Source organism: Rhinoderma darwinii, chromosome 13 (assembly GCF_050947455.1).
Source record: "Rhinoderma darwinii isolate aRhiDar2 chromosome 13, aRhiDar2.hap1, whole genome shotgun sequence".
Classification (NCBI taxonomy): Eukaryota; Metazoa; Chordata; class Amphibia; order Anura; family Rhinodermatidae; genus Rhinoderma; species Rhinoderma darwinii.
This window is the reverse complement of record NC_134699.1, coordinates 44070636-44093099: the sequence shown is the minus strand read 5'-3', so window position 1 is coordinate 44093099 and position 22464 is coordinate 44070636. Positions and strand designations below refer to the sequence as shown.

The 22464-nt window shown below is 41.4% G+C and overlaps 1 protein-coding gene and 1 long non-coding RNA gene across 2 annotated transcripts in view; one reads left to right on the top strand and one right to left on the bottom strand.

Moving 5' to 3' along the window:
• The window catches only part of HID1 (HID1 domain containing), a 49232-nt gene that overhangs the window by 5048 nt on the left and 21720 nt on the right, over nucleotides 1-22464 (bottom strand). The window contains exons 7-16 of the mRNA XM_075845595.1: nucleotides 12703-12925; nucleotides 12570-12626; nucleotides 11500-11640; nucleotides 10959-11049; nucleotides 10659-10810; nucleotides 9659-9737; nucleotides 4549-4713; nucleotides 4076-4303; nucleotides 3719-3852; nucleotides 900-971 (exon numbers count right to left, since the gene is read on the bottom strand). Coding sequence (XP_075701710.1) covers nucleotides 900-971; nucleotides 3719-3852; nucleotides 4076-4303; nucleotides 4549-4713; nucleotides 9659-9737; nucleotides 10659-10810; nucleotides 10959-11049; nucleotides 11500-11640; nucleotides 12570-12626; nucleotides 12703-12925 — 1342 coding nt within the window. The remainder of the gene's footprint in view (nucleotides 1-899; nucleotides 972-3718; nucleotides 3853-4075; nucleotides 4304-4548; nucleotides 4714-9658; nucleotides 9738-10658; nucleotides 10811-10958; nucleotides 11050-11499; nucleotides 11641-12569; nucleotides 12627-12702; nucleotides 12926-22464) is intronic.
• On the top strand, nucleotides 11915-22067 carry LOC142665824 (uncharacterized). Its single transcript, XR_012851580.1, has 3 exons — nucleotides 11915-12002; nucleotides 15378-15465; nucleotides 21867-22067. It is a non-coding gene; the product is annotated as an uncharacterized LOC142665824 (long non-coding RNA).

The following is a 22464-nucleotide window of genomic DNA, read 5'->3' as shown; positions in this document are numbered from 1 at the left end:
GTGTAGAATCGTTTATAACATAGCAGTCTGAATGTTCCCTATAGCGCACGGATGAGGGTTTAACAGCCTCAGACAGAAGATACATAGCTAGCCACCGGCGTGAAAAGGAAGGATTTATATGGCTCCGCCTATTATCCCAAAAATTAGGAATAAAGCTAGCTTTTAGAATTAGTAATGATTTGATAACAAGCAATTACCAGACTTCATAGTAATACAATACATTTCTAGAGAAAAGACTATGTATAAAAGTGGGCTGGTAAATGTAGTTTGTATGCAGATTTTTCTGCATAGAGCATTGAAGTGCATTTATCCACCAAATTTTAAAACGAAATAATCGACACACATCGCACTGATTATTTTTCTTTTCAAGTTTTCAAGCTTGCCAAAGGCGATAAACATGTTACAATTCCTCTTTGGCTATTTTGGGATATATTGTTTTTTTTACTACTGGACTTTACTCAGCGTTACAGGTGAATGACGGTATTATAAAGTGAGGGGCCGGGGTGTGGAATACACAAAGCTCTACAATTTATTACAGCAGAATTGTCATATACCTGTCTTCATAAGTGATTATAGTATTTTTAACATCGCCTAAAGAGAAGCAGTACAATAAAGATCATAACTGATGGGGAATGCTTGGGAAAAATGGCCTTAACAAGTTCTAATTTAAAGGGCAACTAAAACTTTCAAAAAACTTCTGATATGTTAGTGACAGGTCAGACGCTTTGATCGGTGAGGGTCAGAGCACCAAGACCCCCACTGATCGCTAAAACTAAGCGGCTGAAGCGCTCGGGTGAGCGCCGAGACGCTTAGTTTCTGATTGGCTTTTCTCGGAAAGTAAAGTCTATGAGACTAAATACCATTATATTTACTCATGCCTACTTCCTCCCCATTCTCACCCAGTCCGTAGATGGGTTCCACTGAGAAGAGGTGCTGGAGTGACGTCTGTTCTGCCGGCTTTGTGCGGCCTCCTGCAGGATGTAATGAAATCACATTTAGAGAGAAAGCAAGGATATCACAAATATTGCAGATGAAGATGTATTTACTGGCTAGATCTCAGAACAGATCGAATGAGTTATGAGAATTGTTCAATAATGTCTGTTATGTTATTGAATATCGAATAAAATACAATGATTAAAAAGGACAAAGTAAAACTAGTATATCAAAAACTTGTTTATGATACTACCATTAGGTTCCAGAAGCATTTTTAAACTTTTTTACCAAGGAATGTAAAAAAATGGAATGTTCTCTTGTAAGACGGTAGAGAAGTTAAACCCAACTTGTCCACAGAAACCAGTATTTCCTAACCAAGATACCAAAAATTTGGAACAGTCACCATGCCGCCTTATAGTCAATGGCGGATCCCAATATGGGCGGTTCAAGTGGCCGCCCGGGGCCCGAGGCTCCCAGGTGGTCGGTGCAGGGATAGGATCCGGCCTGTCCCTCCCTACCCCCCGGTTCTCCTGAACCGGTTGTTAAAATTGCAGCCAGTTTGGATAAGCAGGACCTAGAACCCCTCCCCTGCACTCCATTGTATCCCCGTCACTTCCCTGCCTTTCCATTCGACAATTTACCAATGATGCAGGCGGCGCAATGACGTCATCGTGACTCCTGATGAGACCTGGTCAGAAGATACCAGTCATGCGTCGCTGGAGTACGGCGCAGGAACGGGGACAGGTGAACATGTAATGTTCCTTTTATTTCAGTGTGTGCACAGTGTTGGGGGCACATCTACAGTAGACTCTATAGGGGGAAATATCTATAGAGGCTCTATCTACAGGGGATCTTATGTGGCACTATCTACAAAGGCATTGTGATTGGCACTATCTGCAATGGGCAGTGTGTGCGTGTGTGTGTGTGTGTGTGTGTTTGGTGCTTTACAGTGTTTGACAATTGTATTCAGGGGCATAGTGTTTGGTACTATTATATTCAGGGGTGAAAAGTTTGGCGCCATTAAATTTAGGGGCATAGTGTGTGCACTATAAGGATTTTATCTTCATTTATAGGTGCAAAAGTTTTGGAAAAGTGAGGAGCTGAAGACATCAGAGTGGCAAATTCGGCAGAAATGGGTCGTGGCTGGGAGTAGTTGTCATGAGTTCTGGCCCGGATGGAGAAGAAAAGAGAAAAAGAACGACTAGAATCCGAGAAGACGTAACATGGGGGTCAGTGGATTTATAGAGAATCCGTCAACTCTCCTGACATGTCTATTATAGGAAATCCTTGTATTCCACAAAAAGTCTTTGTGTAGCCCAGGACTAATAGATAGATGGGTGTTACCATTCCCCTGGTCGAAAGGATGTGTGCCTGCACAGTGTGATACGGTCAGCGATGGTTGGAGAGTATGCCTTACCTTACCTTAAGATACATGACAAACTTATGAAAATTGCTGGTCTGAAACAGACCAGATTAAGAACATGTGTCTCTAAGTATGTAGGGACACAGCTCTTTGACCAGGGGAATTGTAACACCCATTTGTCAATGCTCGCACAGAAAGGTGGTGTTAACTATAGATACGGAGCGGCGGTGAAGAAGAGGGGCCCGTGTTTTGGGGGAGGAACAGCCCAGGGTCTATGGTCTACTTAATCCCCCACAGCCTATAGTGGCCAGTCTACAGTCCATTACTGAACCACCTCTAAGTATATAGATTGGATATGAAGCCCAACATTAAGGAATATCCCTTCTTATTTGAAGGATACCAATGCATTTTTGTGTGCATTGGAAGATGTTTTTTGGTGTTAGGATTACAAACTAGCCTCAACAGATGTTGAGATCCCTTACACATGGATCCCCCATGAAAGATATTGATGGAATCTGCGAGATGCTAGACAATGCCATTAAGATTCCAGAAGTCTTTACTGAAACATAAAGCATATAGATTCAATGAGAAGTGCTACTAACAAAGAAAAAGGTACTGCAATAATTTTTTCGTAAGATACATTGACAATGTGTTCTCAAATGCTGGTCTGACCAGATTAAAGGAGTTTGTCATGCATCTTAATAATACAAACACCATGAACATGACATTTACATTCAAATTCAGTGCTCATTGTATTGAATATGTTGGTGTTGGCGGAAGGTGGCACAATAGCTACCTCCGGTTATGGAAAACCGACTGCCACTTACGCACTCTTACATCAGAATTTTTATCCGCACCATACAAAGAGGGGAAAAGCATAAAAATATTACCTTCTGGTCAATTTGTTTAGGTAAGGAATACTAACAGTGATGAGCTGCGGCCACTTTTATATAGGAAAAGGACAAAACGCTGCCTATATAAAAGATTTTATAAGTCCATTGCTACAGGGAAGGGATCGCCAAATTTAAAAGAGCATGTGAAAAATGTACATATAGGGTATCCAAATGTTCTGAAAGTTGCGGGGTTTGAGAAAGTCGGTGTACCAATTGCTTCTGAAGAAAGAAGCGAGGTGGATAATGAGGACGAACGCCCAGGGCGCTCTAGGACTTAATGATCTTAGCATGTGTTCCTTTGACTTGTTACGGTGTTTCAAATTTTGACGCCGATGAGGCCCGAGGAAGTGTCGAACCAGAGACACAAAAAGGTTGTTGCCTTATAAATGCAGTCTGTACTCGCTGTTTATGCCGGTTTTAGGTGAATAAAGTGCAGCAGATCTGGGTAAGTGCTGCATTTCTACTCTACATTTTGAAAACCGTCTCAAAAGAATGTAGAAAAGGAATGACCCATATGAAGATCACATACCCCACTCTGAGACTCTGTGTCACTTAATGGACGGGACAGGTTGCTCTCTCCAGGTGATGAAAAAGCTTCGGGGTCAACAGCTCTTAGAGTCCCATCTTCAGATACTTGGGCTTTCTCAGTCAACTTCTCTATAGCTATTAGGATGAATAGTCAAAATTTAATTTTAATAAAAGTTATTGTCACATTAGCAGGAGAAAAAATAAGCATAAAAAGGGGTTTTCCGATCTAAACTTCCCCTATTAAAAATTAAGCTGAACCGACGACCTATTAAATCGCCGAAGGCCCAGCTTCTCTACCAACTGCGATCAGCGTATGTGTGAGATACAAGATACATGCGTAATCACAATGCAAACTTACCAGGCGTGGCTATTAGACTAGTCTTTAGGGTGCCTGGTTCTGCCGGTGCAGCAGGCCGGGAGCCCTCCATGGATGCCCCATCTTGGGAATTGGTGCGTGATAGAGGTTCAACCGTTTTCTTTTTCCTCTGTAGTGCACGCTGGATTGACTGGGTGTCTGATGTGAGGTTTGCTAGTTGGTGAAATACATTTCGTTTCCGGATGATGGCATAAACTAGGCTAGAATTTCCTGGAAGTAATAAAAAATACGGTTTTGATAGAGAACAAACATAATATGAATAGAAATTAATGTAAAGGGACAGTACACAAATTCAAGACCCCCAATGATAGTGGTAGAAAGAAGTGGCTACTTCTAACCATTGCCACCTGCACTACACAATATTATCCTCTGACATGTCTCTATGGAACTACATAAAGAAAAAAAAAAAAAATTACACATATACACACGTATATACAAAATACAGTGAAACTCACCATCAAACTGATACTGGATAATATTGTTGAAGACCTCAAGCAGGAAGAAAACAAGATGATGATTCTGAGGGGAGGAGAAGAGGAACCAGGGACTAGAGAAAGCTTCAAGCAGATGCAGTAGCTTGTTAGACGCTACCATGGAAAGGGACTTCAAGTACGGGGATACTGTACGAAAAAAAAAGGAGAACAAGTATAAACTAAATAGCACAAGGAAGGAATAACTACAGTAGATCAGGAATTTTCTGGTTTTAAAAAGGACAAAAAAAAGAATATTCATTTAACGGACCCTGAACCCCACTCGGCAAGATGAGGTGTCTGGGGGGGGGGGCTGCATACCATAGCAGATCAAAAGGAGAGGTGGTTGTTGAAGTTTATAGGCGTTACGGAAACATACGAGCTCGCATGCTGGACAGTTTCTGTATGGTAACGTTATACTGTACTGTTTCACCTCTCCATTTTGTCTCTTCTTGTACACAGTTATTGAACAGGGGTCAGTGGACTTTCTTTCCTCGAATAGGTTTAGGATTCCAGTGGCAGGATCCTCATCTATCAGACACTATGGCAATAAATACCTAAAGTCAAAAACCCCTTTAACCCTTTCAGGACCAAGGGTCTTCGATGCCCCAATGACCAGGCCTACATTTAAAGTTTTGGCATACATTCTTTTAAAGTGTCCTAACTGTTAAACTAGTTTGAATAACTTAGCAATTTTTTTGTTTTTGTTTTTTTTTAGAACAAATCACACTTTCAAAAAATTTATCGTTTTACTACATATGCAACACATATTTTATATTACAAACAAACAATTGATCAAAAAAGTGGAATTTTTTTTAAAATTATTTTGGCTATATTTTTTTGCTTTTTAAGTTCACGCTAATAATTGATAAACACCTTTTTTTTTTTTATAACTGTTCACATATAATGAATTGCGATTTACTCGCCAAACCGCACTACAGATCACTCCTCAGAACAAATTAAAATAAATTAATTGTGAAAAAAAGTATTAAATTACACTAAATAGTTAATGTATGAATTAATTAACTAACTAACAATATGTTATCAAGCTAACTAACCTACTATTCCTGCCTGCCTATTCTAAAACTAAGGGGAACACCTATACATACATACATACACACAACTGTATGTATGTATGTATGTATGTATGTATGTATGTATGTATGTATGTATGTATGTAGGTCTTTTTCACTTTTCTTCTGTCTTCTCCCGATCTGTCTTCTCTCTAAAACGCTGTGCCAGATTGAAGGAGGCGGACAGGAGATGACAAGCGTGAAAAGTTTGTTTGTAAACAAACTTTTCAGAGATCACCATGATTGGTTAATCATGGTGATCACATGCTTACCAGCCGAACCAATCGGTTCGGCTGTCAGTGAGCAGGTTACTGGGGAACCGGGGACACGGACACAGCCGGCGTCCGAGCGCTTTTCACAGCGCTATCCCGGCTGGAGCAGAGATCTGTAGAATCACACCCTGGCTGCACGGGGTATATGCGAATAGGACGTGAATCTACAGATTTTCGGCATAAAAGGGTTAACATTAAAAAATAAATAAAAATGAAGTGATTTGAACGGTGTTAAGTAAACCGCTTTCTAGAAATATTGAAAACTAAAAACAAAATATAAGAAAAAAAAATAAATGAATCCAGATCCAACAGCAATCAAGATTTGAGATATATTTTTAGTTGTAGCAATATGGATTTAACCAGAATAACCATGGAATTCTCTAAAATTCGTGTGTCGAAAAGCTTGCTTCAAGTGCCCTCTTGTGGACAAAAAAAACCAAAAACATGCTTCCAACCGCCGTGTAAAGCCTTCTCCTACAGCATCCCAGGACCAAACGTAGTATTTTTAAAGGGGTACTCCAAGTGCATTGGTACCCACAATGGAAAAATTTGTTCAACTATACATACTTTGCCAACTTTCGTCCTAACACATCACACATTTTTACATAGTGTGATTTGGGGTTGGTGATAGTATTCTGGTCATAATGATGGTGGTCTAGAGTGGTTTAGCGGTCCATACCTAATATCTCAGGTGTTAAAGGGTTAATATTGATACACTCTGGCCGGGGATTCCGCTTCTAGAGGGAGCTTCAGTGGCGCCATCTAGAGGATGGGGTGGTGTTATCTACAGGGGTGTGGTACTATGTCAATATCTACTGGGGACCTTGTGGCGCTATCTACAGTAGTGTTCAGACAAACAGCAGCGAGTTTAAAAAAGCAAACAAAAGCGCTAAATTGGAAATACACATTCGATTCCAAATCAAAAACGGTAACAAAAACATATCCAGTTTGTGTCAAACCTTTACAGAAAGTAAAGATAAGTAATATTAGGCCCTGCTCACAGTTTTTTTGGTGTGGTTTTTTGATGCGGAACCGTGCCCAAAAACTGCCCAAAGCGCGTTTTTTTTTTTTTTTTTTAAAAAAACAAAGACGACAAGAGCCATCTTGAGCCGTTTTCCGCCTCAAAAACCCCATTGAAATCAATGGGAGACGGAAAAACCGCTGCGAATGGTCGCAGCATGTTTGGACACGTTTTTTTCCTTTGCCTGTTGGGAGGTAAAAAAAAAAAAAAAGCCACAAAAAACGTGTGTGGTGCAAAACCAGTGCCAGCATTTTTCTTTAAAAATTCAAAAATGTAAAAGTATATAAACTGAAAAAATATGTTTCAGATTTGACTTTACGGAACTAATATTTTGTGGCATAACCATGGTTTCTGAGAACTGCTTGACATCTGTGTTTCATGTATTCGACAACTTCTCGCCCCTCAGAACAGGTGTCCAGTCCAGGAAGATTGGACGACATCCCACAGTTCCTCTGCATTTTTGGGCTGGCCACTCCATTACCTCAATCCCGTTGGTCTATAACCAAGATGTTCGCTTACTGGTGTGTTTTGGGTCATTCTCGTGTTGAAACAACCATTTCAAGGGGATTTCTTCTTCGGCATAGGGCAACATGATCTCCTCAAGGATTTTGATATATTTAAACTGATCCATGTTCCCTTGTATGTGATAAATAGGCCCAACACCAGGTATGAGAAACATATCATGATTTTTGCAGCACCATGCTTTACAGTCTCCAGTGTACTATGGCTAGATCTCCATGCTCGGGGGTCGTCTGACAAACTGTTTGCGACCACTAGACCCAAAAAGAACAATTTTGCTTCCATCAGTACACAAAATGTTGCACCATTTCTTTTTGGGCCAGTCAATGTGTTCCTTGGCAAATTTTAACCTATTCAGAACAGCATTTTTTCAACAACGAACTTTGCGTGGAGTTCTTGCTGGTAACTTGGCTTCACTAAATGGTCTTCCGATTGTAGCAGTATCACTGGTAACTTCAGATCTTCTTTAATCTTTTTGGCTGTGATCATTGGCTGAGCCCTTGGTCCATTCAAACAGTAGTTCCCCCCCCCCCCTTCCTTCCTTCCATGTCTTTTAGGTTTAAGTTCACTTCACGGCATTTGAGATCATTTTAGCTGAGCAGCCTATAATTTGAAGCACTTATCTATGTTTTTCCCTCTCCAATCAACTTTTTAACCAAAGTATGTTTTCCATCAAAAGAATGTCGGGAATGACCCATTTTCACGAGTATTTCAGAAGGAAATGCACTATAACCAACATGTGTAACATTTGACACCTTCCTACCTTAAATAAGGGCCAAAATTGACCCCTGTTACTCCACAGAATAAAGGACATCAACAATTCAACTCCTCACTGCTATTATTTTGAACAAACCCCTTTCAATAAATGATGCAATTGCACGTCCGAATTGTTGGCTCTGATTTTCTACTACACTTAGGCCGGATTCACACGAGCGTGTTCAGTCCGTGATATACAGACCGTACGTCGGCCACATTTCCCAGACCGAACACACTGCAGAGAGCCGGACTCCTAGCACCATAGTTATCTATGACGCTGAATGTCACTGCCTCGCTGCGGGAAAACTGTCCCATACTGTAATCCTGTTTTCAGTGCGGGAAATTTGGCCGACATACGGACCGTATATCACGGACCACGACACGCTCGTGTGAATCCGGCCTTACAAGTAAATTATTTGCTATGTAAAAAGAACACTTCTACCAAAAACATATCTAAATGTGTATGTGTGTGTATGTATGTGTGTGTATATGTACACACACATATAGGTCTGTATACATATCTAAACATAGGTGTGTATAATATATATATGTGTGTGTGTGTGTGTGTGTGTGTGTGTGTGTGTGTGTGTACATATATACACACACACACAAATCTTTCATTCACACAGCTGTAGAGTTACATGAAAAATCCTGTCTCCCTGCAGCTACCACTATGGGGAGCTCAATGCATAGGGAATTATACAGCTCCTATTAAACTTATTAAATTCATGTGCTGTGAGCGCTTCCTAGTGGAGGCGGAAATTATTTTAAAATCTCCGATCCAGGGAAGTGAACTTGCTATAACCAGAATATGCATTTTAATCCATGTTTTCTACTGAACTGATCAGAGAGGGGGTTTAAGGTACTATAGAACCCCATATGAGCGCCTCTGCATCCATATGGTTTAATTAGCTTTACGTACTAATACCCTGCATACTACATTTATATTTAGTCTTACAGTCCTCCCGATTTTTGTCAGATCATCCTTCTACATCTGCTATCAGAGGAAACAAGAATGCAGCTGGATGTTGTTGTTTTTTTTACCTGTCCTATTGTTCCCCCCCAGAGATTGGCAAAACTAGGGGAGTCTGTCTGCTGTTCAGTGTTGTACCTATCCTGCCAGTTAACATAGGTATCAAGGCCAATAGCAGTCAACAGCGAATGTCTACGGACAGATTCAACTGTGCAGACGTGGTTGCCAATGCCATGCCTACCTGAAACAATGTGACTTCCTATCTGGTTGAAAACCACTTTCAGTATTGTGTACTACATGTACATGTACAGAAGAGGTGATCGGGCTAGAAAGAAAGATCGTCGGTTACATGCTTAGTACGGAGAGCGAGACTAGAACTGGAAGAATTAATGTAGAGAGCAGAGATAATCATTAGATGTTCACCATAAAATTTTTGACCCAAGCATGCAATTTACTAATTTTGTTGCCCCCATCATTGTACCATTCACTATGATGGTCAGCAGGCAGTCATACAAAGGTTGTAAACGCTGGTGTCCACTGGTGATGATCTTGTGAAAAACCTAAGTAGGATAAATAGGTACAGTTGTGAACATTGAAATATAAATGAAAAACATTTTATGCTTACATTAGGGTCTATTCACACTTCGTTTGCAGTGTATTTGGATGTGTATATCAGGAGGAATTCCCGATGTTTACCAGCGCCGGACGCTGCTGACATATGCCACTGTATATGCATACAGTACAACCAACTCAAAAGAATCATGGAGGACATACATCTTCTTCCAATAGAAAACAAAAATGTTTGTTTATTAATACGCGTTTCGCAACGAATGCGTCGCCAGGGGTGGTTTGACATACACATATATTTAAATCCCTTAGAGCCAATAACAAGGTACAATAGATTAAAAACACACAGCTGTAGTTAACTACAGAATAAATCCCTAATCAACTTATTTAGTTTATACGATGCCTATACATGTGAATAATTGGAAGATAAGTACTTGCATAAGAGCGCGCCCGTGTGACATCCGGTCTGACGTTATGACCAAGCCGGAAGGAAAGAGAATATGCTGGCTATGCAAATGGGGCCCACCGCAGACCAGCCAATCAAAGTACAGAGTGCGAACTGGGCATGCGCATGAAGTCCGCGCCATATATGCACACAGTACCATATGTCGCCCATAGACTTCAAAGTTAAAAAAATAGATACCACGTGGTATACATTTTTGAGCTTTTACTGGATACCTCTGTATGGAATAGCGTAGTCCACTGTGTTATTCCATATAATTGAGATAAAGGTATACCAACATATACCAGCCCGATGGATGCCAAAAGGACATTGTTTTTGGCATCCATCAGGTGAATGGGGTCCTATAGATATGTATGGTGCATACGTCAAACAAACTGTAAACACAGTGTGAATGGAGTCTTACAAAGGTTGCCCACATTTGTCCTATGTGCAAAGCAAAGGGCTGACTCACCACAATAAGCAGGTCAGCATGTGTTCCTGTGAACACTGGGATATCCATCGGGACTCTCACAGAGTATGGCTTGTTTAGGCGAACTCCAAAATTCCTCTCACCACTTAGCAGCAAAAGAATGAAAACTCCAATGTGCATAAGACCAACACGAGCTGCGAAGAGAAACATAGTGAACAGATGGAACAACTTTGTAGATGGGCCAACATGTGATAGAAAAGTCCACAAAAAGACCAAACTGAAGTGTGAGTGAAGGTGAAGAAAACGGAGGCGAGAAAAGAAACAACGGGAGTGCAGTCTCACACTGGTCCGCTCGTGCATCATTCAGGAAGTACAGAATTGGAACCAGTACATCCAGGACGTCACTGCTCTTCAGAACAAAGAACAGGAACTTCTGTGGGGGTGAAAGATGGTAATGGTGAGAGACCAAGCACCCAACCCATTAGACACAGCACCCAGTGCACGCCTCATTTAGGGCCTGTTCACACCAGCGTTGCTCTTCCGTTGAAGGGTTCAGTCAGGTTACCCCCTCAACGGCAAGGCAAACGGAAACCTTTGCTTCCGTTTCCCTCACCATTGATCTCACAGCGCAGTCGGCTGCGCTATTGGTTCCGTCAAAACAACGGAACCCTGTCACAGCGGTGACCAACGGAAACCATTAACAACGTTTCCGTCCCCATTGAGATCAATGGTGAGGGAAACGGAAGCCAAGGTTTCCATTTGCCTTTCCGTTGAGGGGTTAACCTGACGAAAACCTCAGACGGAACCCCTCAACTGAAGGGCAACTCTGATGTGTGTGAACAGATGCTTATTCATTAAAGTCCGAGAAGAAAAAAATCCTGACCTTGTTAAAGTCACACAGTTTCCAGAAGAGAACCAGAAGTTCTTGGTGGAATTGTATTTTCTTGGTTGAATTTGGTAGGTATGTCTGAGTTAGTGGATTGAGGAGAAGACGAGCGAGACCCTTCAAGATGAACTGGAAGTCCTAGGAGTTAATTATAAGGGTCTGGGTCAGCATTAGTAGGAAACGTCTACATCAAGTTAGTTCATAGTTAAAGAAGCACTACCACAAAATGTTTTAATTTTTTTGGCTCGTTGGAAAGGCACATTATGTAAATCGTGGTAAAGGTAATCTTCTTACCGGTGGCTGTGTTTGTGAGTTATCCCCTCCCTTCTGGTCCTCCGCTGTGTCATGTGACCAGCAATAGGACTCTCCAACTGCCCCAGCGTCTCATGTGTGGACAGGAAGTCAGTTGAGACGCTGTGGCAGTTGGAGAGTCCTATTGCTGGTCACATAACACAGCTGAGGACCAGAAGGGAGGGGATAACTCACAAATACAACCACCGGTAAGAATATTACCATCACCACAATCTACATAATGGGCCAGAGAATAAAAAAAAATTGTGGAAGTGCTCCTTTAAAAAAGGCAGATGACGCCACAGCTCTTCACAGCAATCTGACAAACCATAAAGTAAGATGTGAAAATTAAAAAGCAACGGTCAGAGCCTAAACAAAAGCAAGCATTAGGCGAACTTGTAAGGCTGGATTCACACGAGCACATTACATCCATAATGGACAGACGTATTTCGGACGGAAGTCCCGGACCGAACACAGTGCAGGGAGCCGGGCTCCTAGCATCATAGTTATGTACGATGCTAGGAGTCCCTGCCTCGCTGCCGGACAACTTTCCCATACTGTAATCATGTTTTCAGTACGGGACAGTAGTTCCACGTAGAGGCAGGGACTCCTAGCGTCGTACATAACTATGATGCTAGGAGCCCGGCTCCCTGCAGTGTGTTCCGTCCAGGACTTGCGGCCGAAATACGTCCGTCCATTAAGGACGTAATGTGCTCGTGTGAATCCAGCCGAATACTATTTTACGCACACCCAATAAGCATGCCACCTCTCCTTACCTCCTCTCTGTGGATCCGTGACAAATAATTGACAAACAGATTGTCCGGTGCTGGGCTCTTTAAGAGAATGAACAGGATTAGTCTGTAAGCAGTAGTGAGGAAATTGGGCACTTAGCATGTTGCGGTAACATACATCACCCTCATCCATGGCAGTACTAGTGGTCGTGCCATCCATGCTGGGGCTAGATGTGATGGCGGGGTCTGAGTCCAAAGTAACAATGAGCAGTTGGGCAGAGACCTCGACCAGTGGTTCACGAGAATCCAAGAATAGCAAGTGGTTGTAAGGTATTCCATAACCAACCGGATCATATGCACACACCACATTCAAGAGGGATGTGAAGAGGGGTAGTGCATGCCTGCAGAGAGGAGAGAAAGCAGAAAACAAACACATTAAAATGGGATCAAATAGATAAACTAATTGTTGAAAAGAAAAAAGGTCTAATTCTTCTATTTAAAATAAAAATAAATAAATAAATAAAAAAAAATAGAACAGAGGGAGACACCATTCCTTATACTGGCTCCACCCTTCACTGCGGTGTCTCCCGCCATAGATTTTAAACTTTTGGTGGGAAACAAAAACCAGGAGCAATACTAGAGGTACCCTTTAACATTATAACTGTACCCAGGTACCTAGGTTGAGGGCTGCACTTCAGGACATAGACTGGGAAGAACTGATGTCAAAAAACGGTACAAACCTAAATGGGAAATCTTAAAATCCATTTCGAGTAATTCTACTGCAAAATGAATTCCTATAAGTATAGGCAACTAAAATTAAACCCCACTTGGTTTACACCTTCTGTAAAGTACAAAAAAGGGCATTTAAAAAAATATAAATCTAAGGGGGGAGGTTTAGCGTTTGCAAATTACAAAGAGCTTAATAAAAGTCTGTATTTCATTTTGTATTTTTGCTGATTTTATTACCCTTTTAACAAAGGACAACATGAAAAAATGGGAAAAACAATAAAATGCCCAAAAATATCTTCCAAAAGTATGCTTAAGCAGAAGCCGCTAAAACACTGAACTACAGCTCATCCATTCTGATCGTTTAAGTACACATTTCACTATTACGGGATTAAAGGTCCTGTTACACTGGCCCATTTTGGCCGTAACAACGAGCGCGGATCAACGGGACAGCTCATTGATCGGCGCCCGTTTTCTCCTTTCACAAGGAGCTATGTATGGGGATGAGCACTCTATACTACAATCAATCGTCCACGTACATTTCTATCATTTCGGCAGCACGTCTCCCTGTTTACACAGGAAGATGTGCTGGCGACGATAATATTTTAGGCTGCTGAACCTATACGAACAGCCAATGAACGAGCGTTTGCTTGTGCATCAGCTGATCGTTGTCCTGTTTACTGTGAACTCTCGTTTGCCCAATAATTGCCCCGTGTAAAAGGGCCCTTAAAGAGGCTCTGTCACCAGATTTTGCAGCCCCTATCTGCTATTGCAGCAGATAGGCGCTGCAATGTAGATTACAGTAACGTTTTTATTTTTAAAAAACGAGCATTTTTGGCCAAGTTATGACCATTTTTGTAGTTATGCAAATGAGGCTTGCAAAAGTCCAAGTGGGTGTGTTTAAAAGTAAAAGTCCAACTGGGCGTGTATTATGTGCGTACATCGGGGCGTGTTTACTACTTTTACTAGCTGGGCGTTCTGACGAGAAGTATCATCCACTTCTCTTCAGAACGCCCAGCTTCTGGCAGTGCAGATCTGTGACGTCACTCACAGGTCCTGCATCGTGTCGGCCACATCGGCACCAGAGGCTTCAGTTGATTCTGCAGCAGCATCGGCGTTAGCAGGTAAGTCGATGTAGCTACTTACCTGCAAACGCCGATGCTGCTGCAGAATCAACTGTAGCCTCTGGTGCCGACACGATGCAAGACCTGTGAGTGACGTCACAGATCTGCACTGTCAGAAGCTGGGCGTTCTGAAGAGAAGGGATTAATACTTCTCATCATAACGCCCAGCTAGTAAAAGTATTAAAAACGCCCCGATGTACGCACATAATACACGCCCACTTGGACTTTTGCAAGCCTCATTTGCAGAACTACAAAAATGGTCATAATTTGGCCAAAAATGCTCGTTTTTTAAAAATAAAAACGTTACTGTAATCTACATTGCAGCGCCTATCTGCTGCAATAGCAGATAGGGGTTGCAAAATCTGGTGACAGAGCCTCTTTAAGTCACCCACCCTTAGACATGTTAGTCAATGTATGGTATCAAGGGGAGAAAAAAAACAAAAAACGTCCTGAATGGGGTCAGGGGTCTTTTTATGGTAATTTGCCTATTTATAATCTGTTATTACAGTGTATGGGCTATGTCATCTAAGTCCTAGTTTGCTCATTATTGGGGATATACACACACACACACACATTAGTTTTTATTGCATGTGAGTTTAATATACTATTTTGTAACCTAATAAAGAGAAGGTTTTTTTTCATATCTATTCAGGTATATTGCCTTCTGTTATCGACTTCTTTACCATAAGAACTGTGAATCTATGGAAGTCACCGCAGGAGCCGTCACAGTAGGGACAGTAGATGGCTTTAAAAAGGCTGAGATCATTTCCTATAACGAAAAAACATCAGCTCCCATGTCAATGTCTAGAATTTTTGTTTGAATGTTAATCCAGTCGGATCACCACTTGGAAGCAGATTTTTCCTTTTTAGTGTAGATTTGGTTTATGCCTTATGGGTTTGTTTTTCTTTTTCTATCTACTCTGAATCAATAGGAGTAAAAGAATGTTCCAAAGTTTATCCATATCCCTTCTTTTTCTCCCTTGGTTGAACTTGATGGACATAGGTCTTTAACCGTACTAGAACTTAATTCTACCTCCAATAATGCCCTGCTCTAACTTGCTGGGAAGTTCAATTGAATACCTAAATCAAAAGTAAGTGATTTTTTATATATATTATAAAGACTTAAAGGGGTTGTCCCGCCATTAAATGTCTTATTCATTGTATGGATTACGAAAAAAAAAATGTAAAAAAAAAAAAAAAAAAAAAAAAAATCTATTTGCCATTTACATGTTGTTAAAACACAATCCAGTGAAGAGCTAGAACATTTACCAACATGGTTTATTGCCACCTGGTGTTCGGTGTGTATAGCAATGTGCACACCGAACTAGTGAGGTGAATGCTGGTGGACAAGCATGCTCAGTGCCTCTCCTGGCTGTGCATGGAACTGCAGCCGGCCCCATTCACTTGAATGAAGCCATGCTGCAGTTGTCTGCACAGCATGTGGTGTTTACAAAAGGGGTTCAAAAAGGGAGGTCATTGGTCATAGTGGGAGTTGGTCTTTTTATTTAAAATCTTTATTTTTGAGGTTTGGAAAAACAACAACAATGAAATACATACACAGCCAAGTAGAAACCCATAAATACAGAGCAATATGCAATATACAATGTTACAAACATAAGCCATATAATAGAATCACAACGTATGTCTGGCATGCAACATGTGAAACCAATACAAAGTTAGAAATATAAAATAAAAGGTAAAAAAGGTACTCGGGACTTGCATCAAGGATCACCTCAAAGGCTATAATCAAGGTGAAAAACTCTGCTGTAGTAAGAGAAATAAGTACATCACAAACTATACCTAGATCATGTTAGGTGAGCCGTCGCCCATAATGTCATAAAGTTATCAAGTGTTCTAGACTCCCAGCTGGACACTTCTTCCAATCTATATATTTGCCTGACTATTGAGCCACATAGAGACATCAGGTGGTAGTTTATCCAACCATTTAATCGGAATGATGAGTTTAGCTACCATGATAAGGCGTGAAGACAAGTCATATCTAGTGAGGCTACAGTCTGAAGAGGGTAGATTAACTAAACACTAGAGAAGGAGTAAGTTTAATGTTCTTATTACAAATAGTATTGACATGCGATTCAATAGGAGGACCAATATGGTTTGATTATAGGACACTCCCACCAGATATGACTTAAAAGTACCTGGAGACCCCCCCCCCCCACCCCACACCTCCAACACGTATCAGATGCGGTTCTGTACATTCTAGCTACTATATCCGGGTACCTATACCACCTCGTGAGCAGCTTAAAAGGCATTCTCCATAGTTCTAACACACCTGGACAGACCATGTGATCTTTTAAGTATGGCTGAAGTGTCTCGAGGGGGGGAAACAAAACTTTCAAGTCTCTTTCCCAAGCACAGAGAAAGAGAAGCTTATCCTGCACATCAATGGTAAGCATTTTGTTATAGAGGATGGATATCAGTTTTTTGGGTAAAGGTGTAGAAGAAATCGGAGCCTCAAACCAAGAGAGTGGCCTGGTGAAGATATAACGTCCCAGGAAACCCAAACTAGTACCATTGAAATGGCCGTACTGCGCTTTGGACCAATGTTGTCCTATACCCAAGTTATTTATAGCATCAAGAGTTGGTACAATACTACCTTTATATAAGTCACCTATTGGGATAGATGTCAATGAGCTCTACAAGTTCAAGGGGTCATCAAAATGCGGATAGAGACTGGAAGGAGTCAAATGCTCCGGCATTAAAGGCGAGGGAAAAACTCATTGATGATCTAGGTGGTGTTGGAGTTGGGGGAGTCATGTTTGTTTGGTCCATCTGAAGATCGACAATTATGCCATATTTTCTATGTTGGTGTGTTTATATGTTATGTTGAATTTAATTTAAAAGTTAATCCCATGACAGTTGAGTGCTGCGCACTCATGATGTAACTCTTACGTGAAATGTTTGTAAGAAAATGTGAAAACTGACAATAAAAAGGATATTTTAAAAAAAAAAAAAAAAGGGGAGGGAAACTGAAAACTGGACACATGGGTAGTACGAAACCTCAGTGAGAACAACATTCCCTTTATAAATGGACTCTCCATCGCCACTCCCCAACCCACCCCATAAGGTAAATAGACCGGAGTCTTGAAGCTCCCCATAGCAATTTGTTTAGCCAAATTTGAACCAGACAATAATTCAAGATGTGACCGAAGCTGTATAGCTTGATAATAGAGTAGTATGTCTGGAAGACCAAAGCCTCCATTTGCCTTGGGGAGAGTCAATTGTCTAGGTAGAGATTGATTCCATAAAAATCTAGAAAACAATCTCCTAGTCTCTGTGAATAAGGAAGCAGGGATGAAAACAGGGGCACCCTGCACGAGATATAAAAATTTAGGTACTGTAAATGATTTTAGTAAATTCTTCCTCCCCATCCACGAAATCATTGGGATCTGCAGGTCACGTAGTTGAGCAGAAATAGACTTCAATAGTGGGGGGGCTATAAATTCACCCCTCATATAAGCCTTATGCGCCTCCCATCTAGAAGCTTGAGTAGTGTCTGCAAATTTGTAGCAAAATAGGACTTCACCTTCCCCTCAAGAGCCACCAACGTCGTGTGGTTGTCCAAAAGGGTCTCATTTAATCTCCAAGTCCACTCTCTCGCCGAGTGGCCAATAAGCTTAACCTCAAGATAAACAGGCGCATGATCGGAAATCGTTATGCTGCCTATCGAGGAGCTGAGGATCTGTGAGAGACAGGAGTCCAGAGTAAATAAATAATCCAATCTCTGGTAAGAACGATGAGCCGCAGCGAAGAAGGTGAAGTCCTCAGTGCCTGGGTGCAGAATCCTCCACACATCAATTAAACCAACTTGCGCCAATGAAGAATACGTCTCTGAGCCCTGTAGAAAACCACTGATCTCTTTGAAATAGAATCCAATAATGGATTCAAAACTAAATTCAAGTCACCTCCCAAAAACAATAACCCTTCTGTGAAAGCTGCAATTTTCTGTAAAATTTCAATGATCCATTGTGCTGTGTTAACATTTGGAGCATAAAGGTTACAAATTGTAACTAATTGTGTACCAAATCTATCCTTCAACAGTAAATATCTCCCTTCTGAGTCAGCCATCAGATCCTCAAACAGGTATTGAGAGTGCCTATGAAAGCCAAATACTTACACCCCTAGATGCCGAGGAGGGACTAGGGGAATGATACCATTTATTATAAAAACCATGTTGTAAATTCGGGATATGACCAGAACGACCATGTTGTAAATTCGGGATATGACCAGAACGAAAGTGAGAAGTGTAATAGTGAGAAGATGCGACCACATTTAGGCGGAGAGTTGCATCCCTTTACATTAAATGTACAAAAGTTTAGAGCTACCTCAGCCAGATTTAAGATCGTGTGAATACCTTGAAAGAACATATAATACGAGTACTACAGAGAGGAAATGCAAGCAGACTATAACAACGTATAACAAAACTGTAGACTGTACAGGAAAATTGCATAATTCGTTTTGACAGCATAGAGAAAACGCACTGTAGAGGAGAGACACCTATATAGAAACGCAAACCTGTAGGGAAGGAAGACAATGAGAAGGAGGGGGAGGGGAGAAGGAAGGAGAATAGCAGAGCAGAGAATAGTAGCTCTGATCGAAGGAGCTACCAGAAACCATGTAAGCATAGAAAAAACAGTTACCGGTCAACAATATCAGCTAAAAAACAGATACCAAATATAACAAGAGATAAGGAAAAAGGATATGGATGTAGATAATTGTAGAAAGAATACTAAGTGATGGATGATCTAGAGAGATGCTTCTTGGATCCTGGTTACTTCATCTTAGCGACCGTGGACCATGCATCAGGAGGTGGTAAGTTTGGTAGATCATCCGATTCATCCAGCGGCAGCTAGGAAGGAATTTCCATAGGCGCGATATGAAGTTCACCCCAAACATAGCGAAGATCCTCTGGTTGCCTGATCATCAGCTTCTTGTCCCCAGGAGTAATGGCCAGGCCGAAAGGATACAGCCAGCAATATGGGATTTTGAAAATCTCGACGTTTATCAGTGAGTGGTTTCAAAACTCTGCGTTTCTGCAGGGTAAAAGGGGCAAGATCCTAAAACATCGGAATTGCCGAACCCTCAAAGGACAGTTCTCCCCTGTCTCTCGCAGTGGCAAGGATAAGCGAAGTATCCACATAACTCAAGAGTTTGCATATGATGTCCCTGGTGGGTCAGACTGTGCCGGCTTAGGTCTCAAAGCTCTATGCACTCTATGACAATGGTGGCTGCTCTATCCTGAGCGGAGAGAAGTTCAAATAAATGAGACAGTGGTTTGCAAGCCATCTGGTAAAGAAGGAAGGATCAGAGGTCTGCCTGAATCCTAAGTTATTTCTTCTGTTCCTGTTCTCCTGATCCTCCAGGAGTAACAAGGTCTGATTAATGTGTGCCTGTTGTGTGAGAACCTTGGCATTTAACGCAGTGTTGAATAAAATGGAGGACTGTTGTGCTTGTTCCAGGGCCTCCACCCGACGTCCAACATGTCGTAGGTCAGACTTAATATCTGCCAATTCACTGGCTATAGGTGCCAGAGCTGTGGTCAATGCCCTCTTCAGAAATCCCCTTGAGATAGGGAGTAAATTGTCACTTGCCTGTGCGATTGTAGCACTTTCAGCATCCGAGTCCTCAGAGTGCTGGGCGCCATCTCGTGGTTGCGGCGCCATCTTGGGAGCTCGTGCTGGAGAAGCCGGCAAATTCTTCTGAAAGAACCATCAACTTCATGCTGATTTCGAGAAGCCTTAGGAGCCGGAGTGAGTTCCCGATTCTTCTCCTTGTCAGTCAACTTCCCCATGATCAATAACAGCTGGTATAGTCAGGGTTTCTGGTGCTCAACAGCGGGAGACTAAGTATCACACGTCTGCATTGTACCGCGGTCAGGCTCCGCCCCCCAGAGGTGGTCTTTTTAAAGAGGACCACTGTAGATAGACTATAATGTAACTGGAAATCCGTCACAAAAAAATTCTGGTGGTTTTTTTATTTATTTTTTTAGGGTGGGGGGTTTCTAAGAGGTGGTCTTCTGGGGAGGTAATATTCTACAGGATTTTTTGTGATATTGGTTTAGAAAGTAAATTAAACGTGCTAATGGCACGCCCCCTGTGATAGAAGCTTGTTAACTTACATTCTCTCTTTGAAGGCACCCCGCACTCCGGAATGCAGTGCCACTGGAAGGATCAGGCTGTCAGTTCCCTGTCCCTTTAAACCTCTGAACAAAGTGTTCATTTTGAAAACGTTGTTCCAAAATGCTAAACTCACAGCTTCTGCCAGTTGCAAGGAACCCTGTGACTTCATTAACCCTTTCAGGACTGAGCTCATTTTGGCCTTTAGGACCAGCCCCATTTTTTTCAAATCTGACACTATTTTGTGTGGTATTACTATCGGTTTTACAAGCATATACATTAAAAATTAGAAAAATTATAAATTTTTGCAAATTTTCTTTACATTTTGGTGTTTTTCACAAATAAGCAATGAATTTGACCAAATTTTTCCACTAACATAAAGTACAATATGTCACGAGAAAATCTCAGAATCGCTTGGAATGCTTTTGCCTATCCGAGCGATTCTGAGATTGTTTTCTCGTGACATATTGTATTCTAGGTTAGTGGAAAAATGTGGTCAATAAATTCATTGCTTATTTGTGAAAAACACCAAAATGTAAAGAAAATCTGCAAAAAATATGATTTTTCTAATTTTAAATGTATCTACTTGTAAAACAGATCGTAACTATTTTGTGTGGTATTACCATTTCACGTATTCCATATGTCTACTTTATATTTGCATAGTTTTTTTAACATTATTTTATTTTTCTAGGACGTTACAAAGATTAGAACTTTAGCAGCAATTTCTCCCATTTTCAAGAAAATGTTAGCCTAGTGTCTCTTCTGCTCCTTACTGATGATATTAGGGCTTTACTTAGCACTGTATTTCACTTATGTGAACTATATACTTTTATAGTACAGGTGAGACACTGCGATGACAAATCACTGACCTATGTTTTTTTTGCTACTGCCTGGTGCACACACGTTTCAATTGTGTGCTCTATACAGCATACTCGTGGTAACATCATTATCTTTGATTGGTCCACACTAAGGGTATGTGCACACACACTAATTACGTCCGTAATTGACGGACGTATTTCGACCGCAAGTCCCGGACCGAACACAGTGCAACGACGCTAGGAGTCCCTGCCTTGCTGCAGGACAACTGTCCCGTAGTATAATCATGTTTACAGTACGGGACAGTTGTCCTGCAGCGAGGCAGGGACTTCTAGCATCGTACATAAGTATGATGCTAGGAGCCCGGCTCCTTGCACTGTGTTCGGTCCGGGACTTGCGGCCGAAATACGTCCGTCAATTACGGACGTAATTAGTGTGTGTGCACATACCCTTATATTGTATTTTAGATCCTCGCTATTGTTTTTAACAGTTTGTTTCGTGTATGATATTGTATTAAATTAAATGTTGTACTTATTTCACAGCGACTCCTTGTCCTCATTTTTTCACTCCTGACATGTCTGTTTTAATGGGGTGGTCTCATCACATGTACAGTTCGCATCCGCCAGAACAAAGGTGCTCTTACAGAGAAGCTCTACATTCCGGCTCATAAAGAGGGGTCCCGAGCTGGCTTTTTGAACTCTGTGCTCATGAAAACAAGACCTTTAATAAATACTTGCATTCCCCATGAAATAAAAATTCTGGAGCATCTTTTCTTAGAACTTCTTGTGTGGCTCCTCCGTTATTCCTCCTGGAAATGTATGACTAAATTGACTAGTAAGTGTTACCATTTCCCTTGTCAATAGCGTAAGTGCATTCCCATTCTGACATGGTCAGCACTTATTAAACAATGTCAAGTACAGTTATATACTTGGTTAGATTCTGTAGTGAATATGTGTCACAGCAGTTGTCCTGCAGATCTGCAGGGCCGAACTACAGTCAGTGGTACTAAGGATTTATGATAGGCCTTCAATATAGCTGTATCTATTTATACACAGCCCGACCAGGTAAGTAGCCATCCGACCCAATCTTGAGACCTTCATTAGTTTCTGAAAATACCACACTATGGGTGCTACGGTTTGT